At 42.1% G+C, this 23412-nt stretch overlaps 1 protein-coding gene across 10 annotated transcripts in view; it reads right to left on the minus strand.

The window, feature by feature from the left end:
• Positions 1–23412, minus strand: part of ARVCF (ARVCF delta catenin family member) — a 974893-nt gene that overhangs the window by 43130 nt on the left and 908351 nt on the right. For 9 of the 10 annotated variants that reach the window (XM_088476674.1, XM_088476676.1, XM_088476675.1 and 6 more), the window contains 4 exons: positions 21580–21697; positions 18162–18333; positions 16733–16750; positions 11785–11856 (listed from right to left, as the gene is read on the minus strand). In XM_088476674.1, the coding sequence (XP_088332800.1) occupies positions 11785–11856; positions 16733–16750; positions 18162–18333; positions 21580–21697 (380 nt within the window). The remainder of the gene's footprint in view (positions 1–11784; positions 11857–16732; positions 16751–18161; positions 18334–21579; positions 21698–23412) is intronic. The other variant, XM_088476671.1, reaches the window with a different exon arrangement.

Here is a 23412-nt window from a genome sequence, read left to right on the forward strand (position 1 = left end):
ATAGCCCTAACTGTGTGGAGTTTGTATATTATCCCTGTGCTTGCGTGGGTTTCCTCCCACGCTCTAAAAGTATACTGGTAGGTTAAGTGGCTCCAGACAAAAATTAACCGTACTGTGTATGCTGAGCCGGATTAAGGCTTGTGGGGGCTCTGGGGCAACCAAGTTGTGGGGGCCTCCACCAAGCCACGATTACTTACCTTCTGGCTCTGTGTTGTGTATGAAGCAGCACAGTCAGCGCTGTTGCATAGAGTGCAGAGCGGCTCCTGAAGCACGACATCAGTGATCAGCGCCACATACATGATGTGTCACGTGATGCTGATAATGGGACTCGGGAGCCGCTCTGCGCTCTATGCGGCAGCCCTGATTGTGCTGTTGCATTCAGAACACAGATCAGCTGCAGCTCAGCCACCATCCGGGAACAGTGTCCACTGGACACCTGTTCTCGGCAGGGTCACACTAACCGTATGTGTGTTAAACACACACATATAATATAGATATATATATATATTATATCAAATATATGTAGCAAACGTATATATTATATATAACATACACACTAACACACATATACAGAATACACATGCTAACACATACACACACTAACACATATATACACATTAACATACATACAAACTAACATGTACACAGTATACAGTATACAGTACACACACTAACACATACACATAAACACATACATACACATATAAACAATAAAATAGTACACATACACTTACAATTTATGCACCTGCTGCTCACTTCATTAGGCCACGCCCCCTCAGCTGTAATGTTGCGATTTGCGGTTCATATGGGGCGAGGCTTGCCGTATTGGCTCCGCCCCCACTTTGGCCACGGTAGCAGGGGAATTGGTTCTAGATATGTAGAAACCCCCCTGCATGCTCTAGTAGTGCGGGCCCCTCTGTATTGGGGCCCCCGTGATGACCACCCCTGTCTCCCACCTTTTAATTCGGTCCTGTTTGTATGTGTGTGCACATGTGGTAGGGAATATAGAGTGTAAGCTCCACTGGGGCAGGGTCTGATGTGAATGGACAAATAATCTCTGTAGAGCGCTGTGGAATATGCGTGCGCTATATAAATAACTGGTAATAAATAATACATTAAGAACTAAAAGATAAATAAATGACAAGAATGTACTGACTCAAGGCATTATCTTAAAACAAATATTTTAGTATAGAACATAGTGGTATATGCAAATAATTTAAAATTAAATAAAATGAATAAACCTATAAATGTAAAAGCAGGTATGCCCCACAGTGAAGAAAATCTGTTTTTGAAAATAATTTTTTTGTTTGTTTGTTTGTTTGATGTAACTGATGTGTTTTGCTGATTAATCACCTAAATAGGAACTTCTCAGGCGATGTGATGTAGCCATAGCCATCATCCCAAGGCAGACAATGCTGGCGGACAGAGGGCTGATTCAGAGCCGCTCGTAAGCGGCCGCTCGTTCGCTCCGAGCGATGTTCGCACATCTGCGCATGGTATGGGTCATAATGCGCATGTGCTAACCAGTCAGTGCGGTCAGAAATTGAGCGCTCGCAAAATAGCGAGTGCCTGCTAATTTGAGTGACAGGATGAGGCGTTTGTGGGTGGTAACAGGGGAAGGTGCTTGAAAATGGGGAGTGGAGATCCGAACGGTCAAAACGGGCGTTTTAAGGGTGTGCATAAGTAACAAAGCAGCGTCATCGGCCACGTCACTTGGTTGTCTCTTAGCCTGAACTGTTCGCATGATTGCGGTAGGAAAATCCAACCACTAGCACAGCGAGCAGTTCAAGCCTTTCGATGTACTCGATTAATCTAATAAATAGCGGAGATGAAGTAGGATGCGAGCGGTCAGGGGGTGTCTTTACAAAATAGCGAGCGCATGTTTCGTTCGCTTGCTCACACACAGAGGCGTCAACAGACCGCAAAGAGCGAGCGCTCAATTTAAATAGCCGGCCCCTTTTTCTGAATGAGCGAGCGCAAATAGCGTCCGGCTCTGAATCAGGCCCAGAATTCCAGCACCGGAATCCTGACAACAGCATGAATCCTGGCTCCAGAATCCCGACAGCTGCTATCCCAATGGCGAGTATTAGGGTTAGGTTTAAGGTTAGGGGTTAGGCACTAGGGCGAGGGTTAAGTTTCGGCTGCGGGAGGGGGGGGCCGGGGAGGGTTAGGCTACGGAAAAGGTGGGTTAGGGCTAGGGAAAGGATTAGAATACTTACCTGCATGCGTCAGGATTTCCACCGACGGGATTACGCTGCTGGGATTCTGACCGCCAGCATTATAATAGCCGGGAACGTGTTCCCAACCCGAAGGTTACAATAGCACAATTGGAGAGGAAAACACCCATTCATATTGTACATCCTTGTGACTAGATTTGCTTGACATGGATGGGAGATATTATTTACTGAATGTGACACCAATACGTGACAACTACAAATGTATACTAATGCTGCTGTATAGTCTGGATAGGGGAGACTTTCCATAGACCACTCATCAAAAGGTGACTGCTCAGTGAATAATTTTCACCATTTCAGTGATAAATGCCATTTTCTAATTAACACTCCTGCTTTACCTATTATATGTTGGCAGCTCCTTTCAGTGCGGTTCTGCATGCTTCATAGGATATGGTCTGTTATACATACCAGCTATTAGAATATATATATTTTGGATTGTCATTTTTTAATTACTTGTATATATCGTTATGTTGTACAGTACAGTATATTATATTTTGTTTTAACCCAATTCTATGAGTCCATAAATTCCACCATTTATTTTTGTTTTAGTAATTATGCTTTCAATAGCTGCAATTACAGTGTTGTCCCTTTGATTCTTCTAATGTTGCCACCCAGACCCAGCTGAACTCACTGCAACACATTAAATTGATTATTCACTGGCTTTTATGCTTTGAAAATAGATAACAAAAGTAATAATGATGATGAAGATAATAATAACAATTTTGATCATGAAAAAAATAGACCTGATTTTTCCGTTCCAACTATAGTAGTTATACATTCATATTAAGCTAGTATTTATACATTCATATTAAGCTAGTAGTTATACATTCATATTAAGCTAGTAGTTATACATTCATATTAAGCTAGTATTTATACACTCATATTAAGCTAGTAGTTATACATTCATATTAAGCTAGTATTTATACACTCATATTAAGCTAGTATTTATACACTCATATTAAGCTAGTATTTATACACTCATATTAAGCTAGTATTTATACACTCATATTAAGCTAGTAGTTATACATTCATATTAAGCTAGTATTTATACATTCATATTAAGCTAGTATTTATACACTCATATTAAGCTAGTAGTTATACATTCATATTAAGCTAGTATTTATACACTCATATTAAGCTAGTATTTATACATTCATATTAAGCTAGTAGTTATACATTCATATTAAGCTAGTATTTATACACTCATATTAAGCTAGTAGTTATACATTCATATTAAGCTAGTATTTATACACTCATATTAAGCTAGTATTTATACACTCATATTAAGCTAGTAGTTATACACTCATATTAAACTAGTATTTATACACTCATATTAAGCTAGTATTTATACACTCATATTAAGCTAGTAGTTATACACTCATATTAAACTAGTATTTATACACACATATTAAACTAGTATTTATACATTAATATTAAGCTAGTAGTTATACATTCATATTAAGCTAGTATTTATACACTCATATTAAGCTAGTATTTATACATTCATATTAAGCTAGTAGTTATACACTCATATTAAGCTAGTAGTTATACACTCATATTAAGCTATTATTTATACACTCATATTAAGCTAGTATTTATACATTCATATTAAGCTAGTATTTATACACTCATATTAAGCTAGTATTTATACATTCATATTAAGCTAGTAGTTATACACTCATATTAAGCTAGTATTTATACTTTCATATTAAGCTAATATTTATACATTCATATTAAGCTAGTATTTATACATTAATATTAAGCTAGTAGTTATACATTCATATTAAGCTAGTAGTTATACATTCATATTAAGCTAGTAGTTATACATTCATATTAAGCTAGTAGTTATACATTCATATTAAGCTAGTAGTTATACACTCATATTAAGCTAGTAGTTATACATTCATATTAAGCTAGTAGTTATACATTCATATTAAGCTAGTATTTATACACTCATATTAAGCTAGTATTTATACTTTCATATTAAGCTAGTATTTATACACTCATATTAAGCTAGTAGTTATACACTCATATTAAGCTAGTATTTATACACTCATATTAAGCTAGTAGTTATACATTCATATTAAGCTAGTAGTTATACACTCATATTAAGCTAGTAGTTATACATTCATATTAAGCTAGTATTTATACACTCATATTAAGCTAGTAGTTATACATTCATATTAAGCTAGTATTTATACACTCATATTAAGCTAGTAGTTATACATTCATATTAAGCTAGTAGTTATACATTCATATTAAGCTAGTATTTAAGAACAAAACTGCTAAAAATTTCTAGGTGAGGTCATTAATACTCAACTAGAGTATACTGAGGTCATTAATATGGATTTTTATTTTATTATGTAAAAGAAATGTAATCAACTTTGGAAAAGTTGTTTAGCATTTAATAAGGAGCTCTGGGCTGCAAAATAAAGGCTGCTAGGCCTGAAGTATACAGAGGCCTCAACATGCTTCAAAGGCCGTCCTGCAAATTACTTCCATGGAGAATGAATAGCAACAGTGGATTCTTGGCCATGTTCTGTCCCCACAGCCGCCTCTCTGTGATTTAAAGAGTATTTTTAGAAGGAAATTCTTGTGGTTAAAACCATTCAGTAAGGAATGAGCAATAACACTAAAGAGACCTTTCCAAAGCTCTCAGACATCCTAATCCGTGGCTTCTCTCATCCTGTACATATATTTGAGAACAGGAAAGACTGGACACAAATCAACACATTAAGTGCTATACACTGTATGGACAGTTATAAGGAGGATACGATAAATTACCTTTTAAAGTTATATACATATACCAATCAACAATTACAGAAATCCATATAAAATTCCCATCCAGTTTAAAGATCAGGATGAAATTTATTTAGAGCAAGAAAAGTCCATGCGACATTAATGCGTATGAAAGGCTGTATTATTAAAATTAATAATCTACATTAAATAACTGACATTTGTACACTAGTATACATGATATATTTGTCCACAATGTGGTCTTTCAGTCCCCTACAGAAGCATGTTGGGAGGAAGATACTTCCCTGTGAAACAAGGTGATTGATAGGTATGCAGATGAAATGTACTGTGTGGATTTGTGATTGGGCAGTGATGTCACAGCAGGTTAAATAACTGCTGCCCTCGGCTCTTTTTTTTTACCTGTGTCAGATCCCCTCAGTACAGATGTAGGAGGAGCCTCAGCTATCTGTAATGAAGTGGGCAGGTAATACTCTGCTTTCTAGCAACTGCAGTCAGGGCCGGACTGGCCATCGGGCACTTCTGGCAAATGCCAGAAGTGCCGATGGCCAGATGGTCCGGTCTGGGCGAGCGCAGGATTACCCGACTGGGTTCACCTCTCGCCGCGGCCGCATCAATGTGTGATGATGTCATGACGTGGCCGCGTCATGACGTCATCACGCGAGCGGCGGCCGTGTTTGAGGATGGCTGCTGCACACACATCGCCGCCGTCAGACAGACTCTCATTAGCTGCTGCGCCCACTGCAAGAGCCGGGCTGGAGCTCACTCGTGAGCTCCGCCTTCCGGCTCTTGCAGTGGGTAATGGGACAGACGTCATGACGTCTCTCCCGTAAGCCAGAGCGCGCCAGCCAGGGAGGACTGACGTGCGGCAGCGGAAGCTGTGGCCGGAGCGTGGATTCAGGTAAGTGTATTTTTTTTACATGTTTGTATATGCATTGCATGGGGGGGAGCCTTCTACTGAAGACTACTATTGGAGGGGCTACTGCTACTGCTGGGAGCACTGCATCGGGGGACCTCTACTGGGGGGGGGGAAAACTACTGCTGGGGGCACTGTATCAGGAGGGGGGTCCTCTACTGGGGACACAATATAAGGGGCTTACTTCTATTGGGGGCACAATATAAGGGGCTTACTACAAGGCGCACTGCACTGGGGGAACCAATACTGGGGGCACTACATAGAGGGGACCACACCTGGGGGCACTGTATAAGGGGCACTGGATAGGGGGGATCACTACTGGGGGCCTGCATAAGGGGGACCACTATTGGGGGCACTGCATGGGGGGGGACTACTACTGGGGGCACTATATAAAGGGCACTGCATAGGGGGTACCACTACTGGGGGCACTATATAAAGGGCACTGCATAAGGGTGACCACTACTGGGGGCACTGTATAAGGGGAACTAATGGGGGGCTGCATAAGGGGGACCACTCCTGGGGGCATTGCATACTGGGGGTACTGTATAAGGGGCACTACTGGGGTTAAGTAGTGTTCCTGCTAGGCTGTTTTAGCGGGGCATGATGCCCTGCCCTCCTTCTGGAGGTTAAAAAGCGCCCTGCCCTCACAGCCTGCGGATGCCGTCTTCACCCCCGACTCGCAGTGTCTCACGGATGGGAAATGTGCGGTGACTCAAGTCACCGCCGGAGAATAGACGCTTGGCGCATGTGGGGCACTATATAAGGGGGCTGCCCAGCGTGTACGTCACTGACGGATCGCCCCCCTAGCTAGACAGAGCAGCACAGACCCCGCTGCCATAGAAGAGAGCTCCGCGTCCCACTCCCTAGCATCCAGCAGCCGGCCATGTCACGCTGCTGCCGGCATAAGGAGGTGGAGATCCAGGGCCAGGCACTAGAGGGCGATAGAGTAGTAGCAGGTGTCCCCTGGCTTTATCATGTTCATGTGATGTGGAGCGGTGGCCATTTTCCCGAGGACCAGCCCCCATCAGGAAGAAGTACCGTGGTAGCATGGAAGGGGGTCTATCCACAACCAGTAAGGTACATTACAGGAGAGCACATAAGTTACTAATATTCAGTGTGTGTAAATATATGTGGCTGTGTGTACATATGTGGCTATGTGTGTGTGTGTGTGTGTGTGTGTGTGTATATATGTGGCTGTGTGTGTGTATATATGTGGCTGTGTGTGTGTGTGTGTGTGTGTGTGTGTGTGTGTGTGTGTGTGTGTGTGTGTGTGTGTATGCATATGTGGCTGTGTGTGTGTATATATGTGGCTGTGTGTGTGTGTGTGTGTGTGTGTGTGTGTGTGTGTGTGTATGCATATGTGGCTGTATGTATATATGTGGCCGTGTGTACATATGTGGCTGTATGTGTATATGGCTATCTGTGTGTGTGTGTGTGTGCGTGTGCATATGTGGCTGAGTGTGTGCATATACCTGGCTATCTGTGTGTGCATATGTGGCTGTATGTATATATGTGGCTATCTGTGTGTGTGTGTGCATATGTGGCTGTATGTATATATCTGGCTATCTGTGTGTGCATATGTGGCTGTATGTATTATATGTGGCTATCTGTGTGTGTGTGCATATGTGGCTGTACGTGTGTGTGTGTGTGTGTGTGTGTGTGTGTGTGTGTGTGTGTGTGTGTGTGTGTGTGTGTGTGCATATGTGGCTGTATGTATATATGTGGCTATCTGTGTGTGTGTGTGCATATGTGGCTGTATGTATATATCTGGCTATCTGTGTGTGCATATGTGGCTGTATGTATTATATGTGGCTATCTGTGTGTGTGTGCATATGTGGCTGTATGTATATGTGTTTGTTTGTGTGTGTGTGTGTGTGTGTGTGTGTGCATATGTGGCTGTATGTATATATGTGGATATCTGTGTGTGCATATGCTGAGTGCAGAAACTCATAGTCACAAGTCCATCTTTCCTCCTTGCAGCTCACATTATTGGCTGGCAAGGTATTAATTGGAGGAGTCAGGACTGGAATGGGGAGGAGTCGGTGCTAAACTGTAAACCGCCCCCCCCTAAAAGAAGAGTCTAGATCTGCCACTGGTGTTGGTAAGTGCCGGGCACACCCCAAGAGTGATGAAAAGGGGACGCGTCTTATAGACATGCCCCCTTTTCAATGGCTATGCCCCCTTTTCAGGCAAGCGCACAGAAGTGCCCTCTCTAGCTCCAGCGCCCTGCCTGCCGCCGGAGCTAGAGTGAACACTAGTTAAGGTGCATATGGAAAGGCATTTTCAGAGTGACAAGAAAGGGGTGTTTGTCATGTTGACACGCCCCATTTTTAAGTGACCACGTCCATTTTTTGACGCGCACATAGGGGGGTCTCCATTTTTAAATTTGCCCTGGGCTCTAAATACCCTTGTTACGCCACTGCTTGTATGTTGCTCTAATATTAATCAAATTTGTATGAGCATAGACTAAGAAGTGGGAGGGGTCATGAATAGTAAGGGGAGGAGTCTTTGCCTGGAGCCAGATGCTGACGCAAGGTGGGCCTGTGTGCTCTTCAATGCCAGGGCCTCTTTTTAGTCCCAGTCCGGCCCTGGCTGCAGTGATATGCCAGGTCAACAATGAATTTAACCTCCATAGTACATTAATGAACAGTTTTAGCTTTTTTTTGGAGTTTATGGTCCATTAAATACTTTATACTTACTACTTTAAGAACAAAAAAAGAAACGCACTTCACACATTGTATTTTAGTGTTTTCTGTAGTTTACTGTAGTATGTGACTGATTTATACACCTCTGTCACCTTGGTGTCTGGTGCTCTTTAAACACAAGAACATGGCAATAAAAAAATTTTATTAATATTTTGAAAGTATATCCGTTTCATTGCCGGGTTATTTTCTCCAATGATATATTCTAAGTTACGTTATCTTGGAAACATGAGGTGCACATACATCCTATGGAAACGTAGGATTGGCTTAAATACTCTCTTGCAAGGCACAGATACCAGCTTGTTGCTTGACATTGACTGTGATTATGCTAGAACCAATTGAATGTCATTAAGGCCTCTTCTGTATTTTAATGCTGCAAATGAGGTGTGAGAGAAGAAAGCTCTCAGATCTGATCAGGATGGCAGAGAGTAGGCGGCAGTAAGACCCAGCCGTCACTCTCCCAGTGAAGTGGTAGTGATATTGCAAAGACATATTAGACAGGAACATGCTCCCTCGTGCTTCTCAAATACTATTATACCCACCTTATCATTCACACTATTATCTACTGGGGGTGCAGCATGCCGCTACTGTAAGTGCTGCTGCCATATTGTTGTCCTACAAACAGGAGTTAACCATGAACTGAGCCACACACAAACCATATAAGCTGCTTTTTCCAATCAAGTTCAATTTAAAGTACTTTTTCAGTATCAATCGCAGGATGACATTGCTCAATATATATGCATATTGTTTATAATATTAACACACATATTTTTACTTAAAGCAATACTTAAATATACGTTTCTAATACATTTCCCTTGCCAATGCCAGCAATAATATTGTAACTAGTGGCACAAACATTGACATAAAAATATATAATTTTTTTTAATTTTTTTTTACTATGAGGTCTTATCACGTAGACTAGTTTACAGTGGTTTATAAATTAGCAATTTTTAAACCCACCATATCCCAGCCCAGTGGACCCAACATTTATCCTCTCATTTTGCTACTGTCTACACCAGTACTTCTTAATTCCAGTCCTTGGGACATACTAACAGTGCATGTTTTCCATATCTCCTTGCTGGAGCATAGGTGTATTCATTACTGACTGACACATTTTAGATGATCCACAGGTAGATCTTATTATTTAATTTATGACCCAGTGAGGAGACCTGGAAAACATGTACTGCTAGTGTGTCCTGAGGACTGGTTTTGAGAGTGAATCAGTGACAGTGTGACCATAACTTGCTGTTTACACTGACTGCAGTGTGCAGGCAATATGAGAGTTTAACCAGTGGGTACATGGGATGTAATAACACAAGTACTCTGAGGTGGTATGAGAGACTGGTCTAGCAGATCTCAGAAACGCTGTAGTTTCCTACAGATAAATTTGACAGCATTTAAAGCACAGAAAATGTGACTGAAATTTAACCAGTATCCATCAATAACATTTTGTATATGTGTTCGACAGGTTCATGATGTTGACAGTCAGAATTATGACATGGAAATAAGGTAGATAAAAAAATTATAGTCATTCACAAATGTTGACATAGTTAGAATGTCATCATGTTAATAAAATCGACACCAGAATGTCGTCTGCATATTTTTTTTGTTATTTTTAGGGTTAGGTTTAGTGTTAGCCTAATATACAGTATGCAAAAAAACCTGTATGTTGACATTCTGGAGTCAACATACATGTCAACATGATGAAAATGTTGACACATTAACTATGTCGACATTTGTGAATGTTGACATATTGATTGTCGACCGAATGTCCATGTTAACATTCTGACTGACAACATTTAGAACCTGTCGACATACTGGTGTCGACTTTTCATTCTACACCCGGTACATGCTGGTATGGCAAATAAGTATGGATAGAATAGTTTGGATCTTCTCAGTTTATTTTACCGTTAAGCCCAATACCCGTTTTTGAGGTTGCCTCCCATGCCAGTAGTTGTGCTTCCACTCTCCCCACATGAAAATAGTTATTCATGAGGTACAACAATCTGGTGAAGCCAGAAATGTCTGCTTTTCATATAATGTGTCCAGGCTAGCCCATCCACAGAAGACCTGTATATGTTCTTTGGTGCAATGTCTGTACCCCTAGGACACAAATGTGAGCCCTTATGTGTACACATGTACCTGTGGCTGCTCAGGAGTTCTAGCAATCTATAAAACAGATGTTGTGATACATGTGGTCTCTGTAAGTCATGGGCTGCAGGCAATCTGTTCTTAGCCTTAGATACAATCAATACTAAAAGATTCTAAGGTCAGCTAGCACTCACTGTCTGCATGGAGCTTGATCGATTGCACAGTGCACCAAGCTGTAGTACTACACATCATAGAGGTGGAGTGCAGATAGGACACGGGATGAATAAGAAACAAACAGTGATAAGTACATGGTGTAAAATGAAAGTTCATTATGCCTAGCAGGAAGCAGCAACTCCAGTTAAATTACTAACTACTGGCTATGTGTCTGCACATACAATTATGTCACCTTGTTGTGTCAGGAGATTCCCCAGAAGTCCAGTAACTTACCATTACATTCTGTTATCTCCATCAAAATGAATACACAAGAGTGAAATTTCCCTTCCAATCTACTACTATCCCTGTACTGAGCAATGGTGATTAGCGCACACAAACAGCACAGTACAATCAAAACAGAATGTGCCAGTAAGAAGCCGTTCAACAAAATGAGTTAAGTGGACACTTTGGGGTCCCTGGAGCATCAATCCATACACAACAAGCACATTTTAATCTGCACAAACAAGCAGGAGCGATGATGAAACAGCTCCCCCACTCTCTCTGATCATCGCTGCAATCAGGGTAAATAAACCTTAGAACAAGATCATTCCTCACAGTTCTCTGGTGACGTTCTCCTGAGCTCGAACACCACAAGTTAATAAGCTGCTAATGGCGAATGAACGGGGTAATCAAGTGGTTTGGACTGAAATTCAGTCACATGTGAATCATTCTGTCTATTGTATGTATAAGCAACTAAACCAAGAAATATTAACTGTTTCAACAACTTTGCCAAGAGCAATCCACCTATGTAGACTTCATTACTAGATAACCTGACAATCTCCAGCACACCAGTACCAATCTCCAGAAGGCCACATGCAGTCTCATACTCATGTCCACAGTTGTGGGCTGTGGGCAGTCGAGAACTGTACCGTACCTTTTGCAGATTCAGATCGTTTCGGCAAGTCGAGGGTATCAAAGTTCTTGTCCATATCCCCATTCTTCTTTCCTGAAAGCAAGAAGACTGATGTTATTTCTGGGCAAAGCAAGGCAATCCATAGGGATGTACACACTAAAAAACAAATTACATTTCAATCCACAATATATCAGTGCACCTCTCCAATTCTTTATTTATTGAGATCTGACATGCATGCGCTCATTTCTGAACTAGATCCCTTCCAGCACAGCAGACATACAATTTATTGTGCGCACGCAAATACAAGAATGTGACGCTAGACTGGAAGCAGGTTGCAATGCATTAATCTATATATTCAAGAAAATAGTTCTGCAATTTAATTTCTTTAATTAGAGTTGAGTAATTATTTATTTTAAAAATATCTATAATGCATGTTATTATTTTTATTATTATAATTATTATTATTATTATTATTATTATTAATAATAATAATAATCAAATGGCTTTGAGAAAAGTTACACGTCACATCACCACCACACGTTCAGTTTCAATGTCTTGATGTTTTACTTTGTTCTGCACAACAGCTGTGTCACCTCTTATTCCCACTAAATATAGCACATGCACATAAGTGTCAGTCAAAGGAAAGATGTATGGTTTTTCATGCAGCCATATCCTTACTTTGTTAATTTATGACTTCCATACTATATAATAATTGCAAACTGTATACATAAACATTGAACAAAATGCAGCATGATGACCTATTGAAGTTTTTCTTAAGAAGGCAAATATTACCAGAATTGCTTCCAAATGCATTGTGTTATCTATATAATAAAATCAACAGCTGATAAAAAATTATTCACATCGCCGTGGAATGGCTAACTGAGCTCTTATCCCTCCAACATCTGTCAATGATGTTACTTCCAACCCGACCTCTCCGCTCAACACAAGATCTGCGTCTCTCATCCCCACGCATTAATTGCTCCCATTTACGGTTACAGGGCTTTCTTCGTGCTGCAACCACTCTATGGAATGCCTTAGCATGCACAATAAGACTTTCCTCTAGTCTCCTTCAAGCGTTCCATGAAAACTCACCTCTTCAGGCAAGCTTATCAGATTCCAGAACCCCCCACATAACCTTCATAGCTTCCATTTCTAATTACATCTCCTTTCACTGTCCACACATAACCTCACACATTGTCTTTCTTTCACATCCTCTTAATATTTGGCCGACATTCCTGTGTGACTGGATCATGTAGCCCACCAAGAAACTCTGCATTCTGGCTGGATTAAAATGCAATATATAGCACCTATCATTGTGTATCAATGCCTATTTCCTTATAGATTGTAAGCTTACGAGCATGGCCTTCCTACCTATATATCTGTCTGTTATTTCCCAGTTTTGTTCTATTTATGTTTCCAATTGTAAAGCGCAACGGAATATGCTGCGCTATATAAGAAACTGTTAATAAGTAAAATAAAAAAATATTTCCAGAGAGTTCTGACATAGTACATAGACCCCTGTATATATGTGCTAAGACTGTTTGCAAATGACAGTATGGAGCTTATTGGTTGGCACTTTCTCTATCTCCAAGGCTTAGTATATAGACCCCACAGTCTCCAAACACACTTGTCAAATACCACCTGACCCCACAGTCTCCATACATACTTGTCAAATACCACAGATACTGAAAATTAGCCAATAACATAACATTATGCAAAACTGATTAACAGTATAGAAAAAAAGGAAAAACCACAAGAGAAGAAAGAGCAAGACTGTCCTAAAAAGTACAATAGTAAAGATGAAAAGAAAAAAAGTAATGCAGATGATTAGTTATATTAAAAAAAATGTAGATAAAAATTATATGTCATCACGCAAGTGCCTGCCGGAGTCTTCTTTAAATAAAAAGTTCACACACTTTTGACCCCCTGCAACCCTGCCCCTACTTAGCCCACCGTAAAGTTTAAAGATACACTCTTCCAACAAGGCATCAGCCCAACAGGGTCACTTAAAGAGTAATGTAAACAGTCGATCTATACGGATAGACGATCAACAAAGAATAGGTTGACGGTCAATAGGTCGAAAGGTACAAAAGGTTGACTGACAATGTTAGGGTTAGGCACTTGAGGGAGGGCTAGGCTAGGGTTATGTTTAGGCACTAGGGAGGGTAAGGATCAGGGTTAAATCACATTAAAAAAACCTGTATCGATCATTTGAACAGGTCGACCTATTAACCCTGCTGACCTATCGCATGTCGACCATTTGGTGTCAACCTATTGACTGTCAACCTTTATATTGTTGATTTTTACCAGACTCTAAACAGTCAGTAATAGTATAAAAATGTAAGAGGTGGCAGAAAACTGGAATTATACTATATTTAGAATGTTTGTAACCACCTACAACCAATTAATTAATGCTAATAGTAGTGAGCCTTTGGTATACATCCAACAAGGCTGGTTCTTTGTACAGCAAACATTTGTTAGATCTTCTTTTTACACACTTGATCTTTTAATTATTATTAATAATAATCAAATGGTAATTGGTTCTGTTATCATCCATAGTATTATTTTTTTGCTCTACTCATTATATTACTGAGATCTTATCTCAGGTTCTCAATATCCGGCATGACCCAGTCTTTAATTTTTGCAATACTTGTGACCCTACTTCTTTTGTTGTCCTATTCATCCACAGTATTACTAAGCGAGATGAAAAAGAAGCTGATTTATCATGGTACCGTATGTGTATTTACTATACAAAGTAGTGCACACCGGAAGCCATGTTACTATCAAGTTTGTCCTAAGGGTAAACAAACTGTGAAAGAGATTTGCTAAACATCCCCTTTTCACTCAGTGTACTTGTAGAGGGTTATTATCGCTGCCCACACATGTAGGTGCCAAACAGGACAAGAACTGGCCACTTCTGAGATGAGTCGTGTCTGTAAATGTATTTAAAGGTGGTTATCTGCGGTCACCATCGAAAGGCAATTTTGAGCATACTCAAAAATTATACATTAAAATTGGATTATTCTTGGGCATCACTGGTGTTTTTGGTCCATGTGCTGATAGCACGGCATGTGCGACCAGTATGAGAATGATTCCTCGTCATATGCAGCAGTGATGCTGTTCTTGCGATATACTCAGGGAAACTACTGTACCCTAATTTCTAGATCTCTCTGAAATGGCTTTCAATATTACTTCCTTGCATTATAAATGTAAAATTCTACAACACAAGTTGATTTTTACAGTGAATGGTAATATTGAACATCCTCAAAGTCAAATGTACAGTCTAAACACCAGTTCTCCCCCTCCCACCTCTATATTATATATATATATATATATATATATATATATATACACACACACACACACACACACACACACACACACACTATATATATATATACAAAAAGCACTAATCCACGGCACTCACCATTCCTAGTTTTGGGGTGCAACATGGTATGTGACCACATTGTTTAAATAGAAATCACAGGGGCTCTGCACTCACCATAATAACTAATAATAATAAACATAATAAACAGTGGGGTTTTGGTTCATGAATTGATCAATGCATTTAAGCTTGCAGCCCATCGTCACGGGACCCCACTTTACTGCAAGTCCCTACTCTATTGCTCAGAATTATAACATGGACATAGCCATCACATTAGTGTTAAACTCAGGGTATGCTATCACGGTTTAAAGCTCACAGCAACTTTGCTTTTACAAAGTTAGATAACTAGATAAAAGGGGTGCATGAGAAAATGTGATCACAAAAATGATTAATTATAAAAATTAATCATAATAAACAAAAAGCACTAATCCACGGCACTCACCATTCCTAGTTTTGGTGTGCAACATGGTATGTAAACATAATAAACAGTGGGGTTTTGGTTCATGAACCAAAACCCCACTGTTTATTATTTTTATTATTATTAGTTATTATGGTGAGTGCAGAGCCCCTGTGATTTCTATTTAAACAATGTGGTCACATTTATTATGATTAATTTTTATAATTAATCATTTTTGTGATCACATTTTCTCATGCACCCCTTTTAACTAGTTATCTAACTTGTGTCAGCTGTTTTCCTAGGTGCTTTGCAACAGGTGTGCTTGGTAACTGTATCACTTTTAAAAGCAAAGTTGCTGTGAGCTTTAAACCTTGATAGCATACCCTGAGTTTAACACTAATGTGATGGCTATGTCCATGTTATAAATCTGAGCAATAGAGTAGGGACTTGCAGTAAAGTGGGGTCCCGTGACGATGGGCTGCAAGCTTAAATGCATTGATCAATTCATGAACCAAAACCCCACTGTTTATCATGTTTATTATTATTATTATTATTAGTTATTATGGTGAGTGCAGAGCCCCTGTGATTTCTATTTAAACAATGTGGTCACATACCATGTTGCACCCCAAAACTAGGAATGGTGAGTGCCGTGGATTAGTGCTATATAATTATATATATATATATATATATATATATATATATATATATATATATATATAGTTTCTTCCTAGCACCAAACAGCTTAACTACCTGTATGTTACTGGAGGTCACATAACTAACACTGTCACCTTTAATCTGTTCATCTCTGATCTCCAAAATGAAGGAAGGGGGACAAGTAGCAGAAACTGCCAGTGTAGATTGTGATACACGTTGTCAGTGTGAATTCTGTGGCACTGAGGAAGATGAGGTGGCACGCTTAAGGTCAGTCGTCTTGCTGGTTGCCGTGGCACAGGAACATGCAACTCAAGGAGTAAAATGGGACTGAAGTAGGGTCTCCTTTAGAATAACTGCTAATTAGGTTATAATGCACAATACAATGTACATCTAAATAGTTTATAATTAACTATTAAAATCACTAACCCTGTAAGTAGGTGAAGTAAGTGTGATAGCAGTATATATGAATATTTGGCAAATTATCAGAGGCAGGAATCAAGGAGGGGGTAAAGCAGACGAAGCTACAGACTCACCTTGGTTAAACCACTCCTCTAATAAGCAGGGAAGCAAGAGAAGAAAGGTGAATTACATGGGGGAGAGACAATAGCAATCAGATTTAGTCACAATTAAGAACTTTACATCACTGTACTATAGGCACCTAGGGCCCTCCTGCTAGGCAGTAAGTGGTTTCCTTCCTTTGCCATCTTCTAGGATGGAAAGGAACTATATCAATCCTCAATATTCAGTACAATTGTTCAACTAAGGAGAGCATTTGGTTGTGCTGGTATAAGCCTAAAATAAACTCTGCTATGGTGTTTGCGCAGGAATTATTAATGTTCTTAAATATCAATGTATACTGAACCAGTCAGCACAGTATGTGTTTATGTGGTCCACTATAAAGCAGAGTGACAAGTACCATAAACATATACAGTCAACGCAGTGTCTGTAAGGTGCCCTGCCTCCTACACTGAAATGTACTATTATAGGACTTCACTGTACTGTAGCTTTCTTTCACTTACAAAAGATAATTAGAAGTATTGAATGCTACAAATACATAATGACTGTCTTCCTACAATCACAGGTCAGACCCTGCAGCAGCAACTGTCCAGCTCCTCTCTCACAGTCCTAAAGGCTTTGTCCTAGGATTGCACTGCTTAGGTCATTAAACATGATGTTGGGAGCAATTTAATTTCAGAGCTAGATCTGTTGTTTTCATACATGACACACACACACACACATATATACATACACACACACACACACACACACACATATATATACATACACACACATACACACACACATACATGCATATCAGAGAACTATAGATAGAAAGATATAGATATATCTATATCTCTCTCTCTCATTCCCCATAGCACTGATTTGTGTTTTCATTCAAGCTCTGATACAGGCACAGTAATAACTAATAAGGGCCTGAGGTGGGATCTGCAGGCAGACAAAGGAGTCACAGCATACTTGTGACAGAGCATGGCAGGGAATGTAGCTGGAATCCAGCCTCTATAAACACAGGCAAAGCAGGTTTTAGCAAGCCAGACTTTGCCCAAGCATTGGCGATAACGAGTTATGGGGTGGTGGCAGACAAAGAGGCAGCTAAGCAATGCTGTTTACCTTGGAAGTTAATAGACCATTATCAACTCTATAAACCAGAATGACTAACTCCTATGCTGCTGAAACCCTCTTATGTACTAATAAAACAGCACGTCTAAACAGCCCAAAGAAAATGTATGACACTGTGAGTAATATTCCATAATGGAAAACAAACTGTGACATGGCAGACATTGGGATAACTGGAGACAATTCTAAACAAAATGGCTGATCATACACACATGCCTGACAAGATGACTTGTATTACACATATAACAACAACAACAACAACATGCTTATACTCATGTTGCTAGAGCAGGGGACATGCAGAAAGCTTACATGTCACACCCCATTTACCTTTAGCTTTTTTGCCTCCAAAGCAGCCGGCATCATCTTTCTTTTTCTTTTGCTGCCCTCCAATCCCACTTTGCAGGTTGTTGTCCAGGTCATGGAACCGGTCTGCTCCCGGCACCTCCTTGTGGACGTGGTATGAGAGGTTGCGCATGATACACACACAATTCTCCACAGACTGGAATTAGAAGAGAAAGATATCGGGTATAATGATCAACACTAGTAAGTCTATATAGGAGAGAACTGAAGCAATCACTCTGCAGATGGTCAAACATTGCCAACCCCAAATATTCTCTTTACTAGCTTATCTTAAGTTGACTGATGGCACACTAATTATATAAAGCATTCATAACAGGAACATACTGCGAGCAATACTTACATGCTCATCTTTTTCAATATACCTTACCCATAAAAATGCTCCATATATTAACTGCTTTTTGAACTGTAAGCTCTGAGCCCAGCATACTCTATATAATGTTACTGTATAAACTCCTCTGTGGAATTCATGGGAGCCGATTCAGAGTTGTGAGCAATGCAGAAAAGAGCAAGTAACTTTGCACCTTGGTAAAACCATACTGTACTGCAGACAGGACAGATGCAAAATGTGCAGAGAGATATAGATATGGGAGGGGTGTGTCCAAACTGACATCTAAATTGCAGTGTAAAAATAAAGCTGTCCAACATTTGTGGGCTACATGCAAAAGCAGCCAGTATTTACCCTGCATGCAAAGACAATAAATGTAATTACACCCCATGCATTGCAACATGGCTTGTTCCAGATACAAAGTTACTTGCTTTTCTTTTGCCTTGTCCATCGATGGTTACCATCAATAGGACCATCAGTGATTACCATCGATGATACACACAAAAAACATTGATGGTTTGCAATCTTTGATGGTCACCACTGCTGGGGGTATGGCGGGCTGAGGGCCAATGGGAGTGTGGCTTAGCGGTCGCCAGGGCCAAGCTCCATTTTGACAAAATAAATAACCATCAGCTCCCACTCTTCCATCGATGGTTGAGAACCATTGATGGCAAAACCATTGGCCATCAGCAGTTAACCATCGAGGATTGCTAAATATCGATGGTCGATGGCCATCTCTACTCTCAATTCAGATCAGCCTCATGATAGCCACAACAGTGGGGGTCATTCAGACCCGCTCGCGAGCGCAGGAGGCTCGCAAGCGGGTCGATGTTCCCCCACTGCGCATGCGCACAATGGAGGGAGCTCCGTCGTGCGCATGCGCGAGACCCGGCGAGCGACGGGCTCTCCGTCGCTCCGGGTCTCGCACCAAAGGGGGCGTGCTCAGGGGCTGGCTGGCAATTTTTAGCCTGGGGGGCAAATGCATACAGGCGGCCCTGGCAGAGGAGTAGCGTGTAGCCAGGGTGCCCGAAAGAACGTGCGTGCTACGGCGCCCCCACCCTCAAGTGTTCTAGGGAGGAGGCGGGTCCATATGGGATTAATGTAAGGTAAAAATAAAGATTAGGGGCAGCCCCCTGTCGTAGTGCCCATATGCAGTGCCACCCTGTGCCACAGGAGGACACCCTTATGCAGGCCTCGAGTAGTGCCCCCAGTAGTGATCCCCCCTATGCAGTGCCCCTTGTGCCCCCAGTAGTAAGCCCCTTATATAGTGCCCCCAGTAGTGGTAACCCTTATGCAGTGCCCCTTAAATAGTGGCCCCAGTTGTAGTCTTCCCCCTATGCAGTACTCCCACTATTGCCCTTTATATAGAGCCCCCAGCAGTGGTCCCTCAATGCAGTGCCCCCAGTGGTAGTCCCCTCCCCCCTATGTAGTGCCCCTAGTAGTAGTCCCCTCCCCCTATGCAATGCCCCTAGTAGTAGTCCCCTCCCCCTATGCAATGCCCCTAGTAGTAGTCCCCTCCCCTTGTAGTGTCCCTAGTAGTAGTCCCCCCCAGTAGTAGTGCCCCCCTTGTAGTGCCCCCAGTAGTATTCCCCCCCAGTAGTGCTCCCAGGAGTCCCCCCCTTGTAGTGCTCCCAGGAGTCCCCCCCTTGTAGTGCTCCCAGGAGTCCCCCCCTGTAGTGCTCCCAGGAGTCCCCCCCTTGTAGTGACCCCAGTAGTATTCCCCCCCTGTAGTGCTCCCAGTATTCCTCCCCTTGTAGTGCTCCCAGTATTCCCCCACCTGTAGTGCTCCCAGTATTCCCCCACCTGTAGTGCTCCCAGTATTCCCCCCCTTGTAGTGCCCCCAGTAGTATTCCCCCCCTTGTAGTGCTCCCAGGAGTCCCCCCCTTGTAGTGCCCCCAGTAGTATTCCCCCCCCTGTAGTGCTCCCAGTATTTCCCCCCTTGTAGTGCTCCCAGGAGTCCCCCCCTTGTAGTGCCCCCAGTAGTATTCCCCCCCTGTAGTGCTCCCAGTAGTATTCCCCCCCTGTAGTGCTCCCAGGAGTCCCCCCCTTGTAGTGCCCCCAGTAGTCCCCCCCTTGTAGTGCTCCCAGTAGTCCCCTCCCCCCCCCGCAGTAGAGACAGAATAAAAAATTTAAAAAAAAACACACTTACCTGACACCCGCGCCTGCTCCTGGTCCCGCCGCCGAGATCAGCTCCTCCGTCCGCCGCTTTGCATTATGGGAGTGACGCGTCATGGGAGTGACGCATCACTCCCATTACCCACTGCGGGAGCCGGAAGCTGTCCGGCTCCGGCAGTGGGAGCAGCAGCCGATGAGAGTCTGTCGGACTCTCATCAGCTGCTAAAGCAAACACACAGCTGCCAGAGCCGGCGGCTGTGTGTTTGTGCTGCGTAGCGCTGACCGAACTCCGTCCGGTCAGCGCTACACATGCGGTGCAGTCTGTGACACAGACTGCCCGCGGCCCACATGACGCTGCGGCCCGGAGGGCACATGGCACCCTGCCCCCCGGCCCAGCCCGCCGCTGGGCGTGCTGTCGATGTTGATTGACAGCACGCCCCCTTTGGTGGGCGTGCCGGGGGCGTGCCTGCCAGACGGAGGCGTTCCCATGGGAACGCCTACCATCTGAAGCCGGCCCCACTGACATCACTAGTGATGTCAGTGGGAGTGATTTTGGCTCTGATAGAGCCAAAATCACTCCAGGGCTTGCAGCAGCGAGACCCTACCGCAGGGTCTCCGTCGCAAGCCCGATGGTCGCGATGGTCAAGACCATCGTGACCATCATCATGGACGCTCGCATATGCTGTGGGTGATCAGAGCGTTCGGCTCTGGATCAGGCCCAGTGTTCATGGTTTGCATTTTGCAGTAGTTAATAGTAGTTATTTACAGGACAAGAAATCGCTTTGGCTTGGTTTTGACACACAAATTTAAGAACATAAGACAAATATGTGAACATCAAGTACAGTAATTTGGGCAATACCAAACATGACACATTTGGAATATACATAGTTTCCAGAAATACACAGCATGGCAGGAGCCAGAACATACCCTAGGGGGAAAGCTCACCTTGTTGTCGGTGTCCTTTTTGCTAACTGCAGACTGCAGAGCGTGTAGTAGGGCATCCACCAAACCATCACACTCCCTCAGCCTTCTGCGAGCTTCAGCACCATCTGAGCTGACGTTCCTAACATCAACACAAGCAGAATATGACCATAAATATTCTGGGTATCTTCAGCTGTACACTTATTGTGTTTAAAACAATTACTTGACTTTGGATGTACAAGATGCATTGACAATACAAGATATATAATCAACATAATAATAAGGGATGGTAAACCTATGGAATGGATGCCAATTTGGAATGATGGAGATTAATATAGTTAAAATAAAACCTAAAATTCATGGGACAAATAAAAATGTTTAACAAATAACAAAACTATAAATTCAATAGTAAACATAGCAAGTTTTCTATACGAGTCATCACGTTACCTCTTTTGTAACTTTTTACTATACCATTTCTTTATCTCTTAAGGTGCCCATACACCGTACGATGCACCGTGTAGGGCGACTGCCGATCAGTCAGTAGACGGATCGTGCTGTCACTGCAGGCAATCATGCGGTCCCCGCAGACCACCCGATATGCCGGCTCCCCCCTCCTTCATCTGAATGGGATCGTACATCGCATCCCAGATCAGATGAACATGCAGGAAGATATGGGGATGCGATCTACAATCCAGCGGTAGCGCGCAGCACGATATCAGGTACGATATCGTCCCCATAGACGGCACGATATAGCACCTATATCGTGCCAATCCCGTCGGATCGGCACATATATAGTGCCGTGTATTGGGGCCTTTATGAACAGTGCAATTTATCTGCATTGATCAGCTGACAAATTAGAGGCCAGGTGTAGTTTTCCATAATCAGACAAACTATTTCTTTAGAATTAGAAGGGTCAGCTGCGGCCCTTGGGTCACCTGCATGTGGAAAGATTACAAAGTGTGGGAAGTATTAAGTGTGATCAGGGCCGTAGCTAGGGTAGTGCGGCCGGTGCCATCGCACAGGGCACCACAGGTCAGGGGGCGCTGTTTGGGCCTGTCAAATTTCTGTTTATTATCATTCTTGCTTGTAGCTTCCTCTTATTTCATCCCCAGCATCTCCTGGCTAGTCTAGTTATGCCTCTGAATGTGATATGCATAACAGTTAATCAAACAGTTGAACAAACTTTGAACAACACTTGTTTTATGTGTTTGGACTATGAGATGCACTAACAAAACTCTTAGAGCTATGTATGCAAATGCTAGATGCTGTGCTGATAACATTTTCAGAATTAACTGCAACAGTAACAAGGGATGATCTGGATACTGTGCCAATTACGGAGTCATATCCTGGATACTCTCATCAGCTGGAACTTGGTGACTTGGGCGTGAGTATATCCTCCCCGTTTACCCCATCTGTGTCACACCTGTTTGTTTTAGAATGTAAACTCTTACGAGCAGGGCCCTCTACCCTCTTGTGCTTCTCTCTACTTTACTTTCATCTACTTCTTACTCACTGCTAGGGCACCTAACACTTGGTTGCTTATGTTCGGCTGCTTATGTGGGTGTTATGGTCGCTAATGTGGCAATGTATATTATCCATGTCCTTGTCCTGTATTGTAAGTTTTGGTCACCTATTGGTTTTACATACATTGAAAGGCGCTGCGGAACACTTGTGGCGCCAAATAAATAAATAATAATAACAACAGCTCTTGGTACTTGTGTTTTCCCTTTGAACAAGGAACATGGTTTTCTAAGAGGGAATGGGGTTATATTAAGGAGTTGTTGTGGTTATATTAAGGAGTTGTTGTCCTTTTAGCTAACTTTGTGTTGTGTGTAAAGCAATAAAAGATCAATAAGG

The sequence above is a fragment of the Taudactylus pleione genome, unplaced genomic scaffold (genome assembly GCF_031769625.1).
Source record: "Taudactylus pleione unplaced genomic scaffold, aTauple2 ptg000191l, whole genome shotgun sequence".
Taxonomy (NCBI): domain Eukaryota; kingdom Metazoa; phylum Chordata; class Amphibia; order Anura; family Myobatrachidae; genus Taudactylus; species Taudactylus pleione.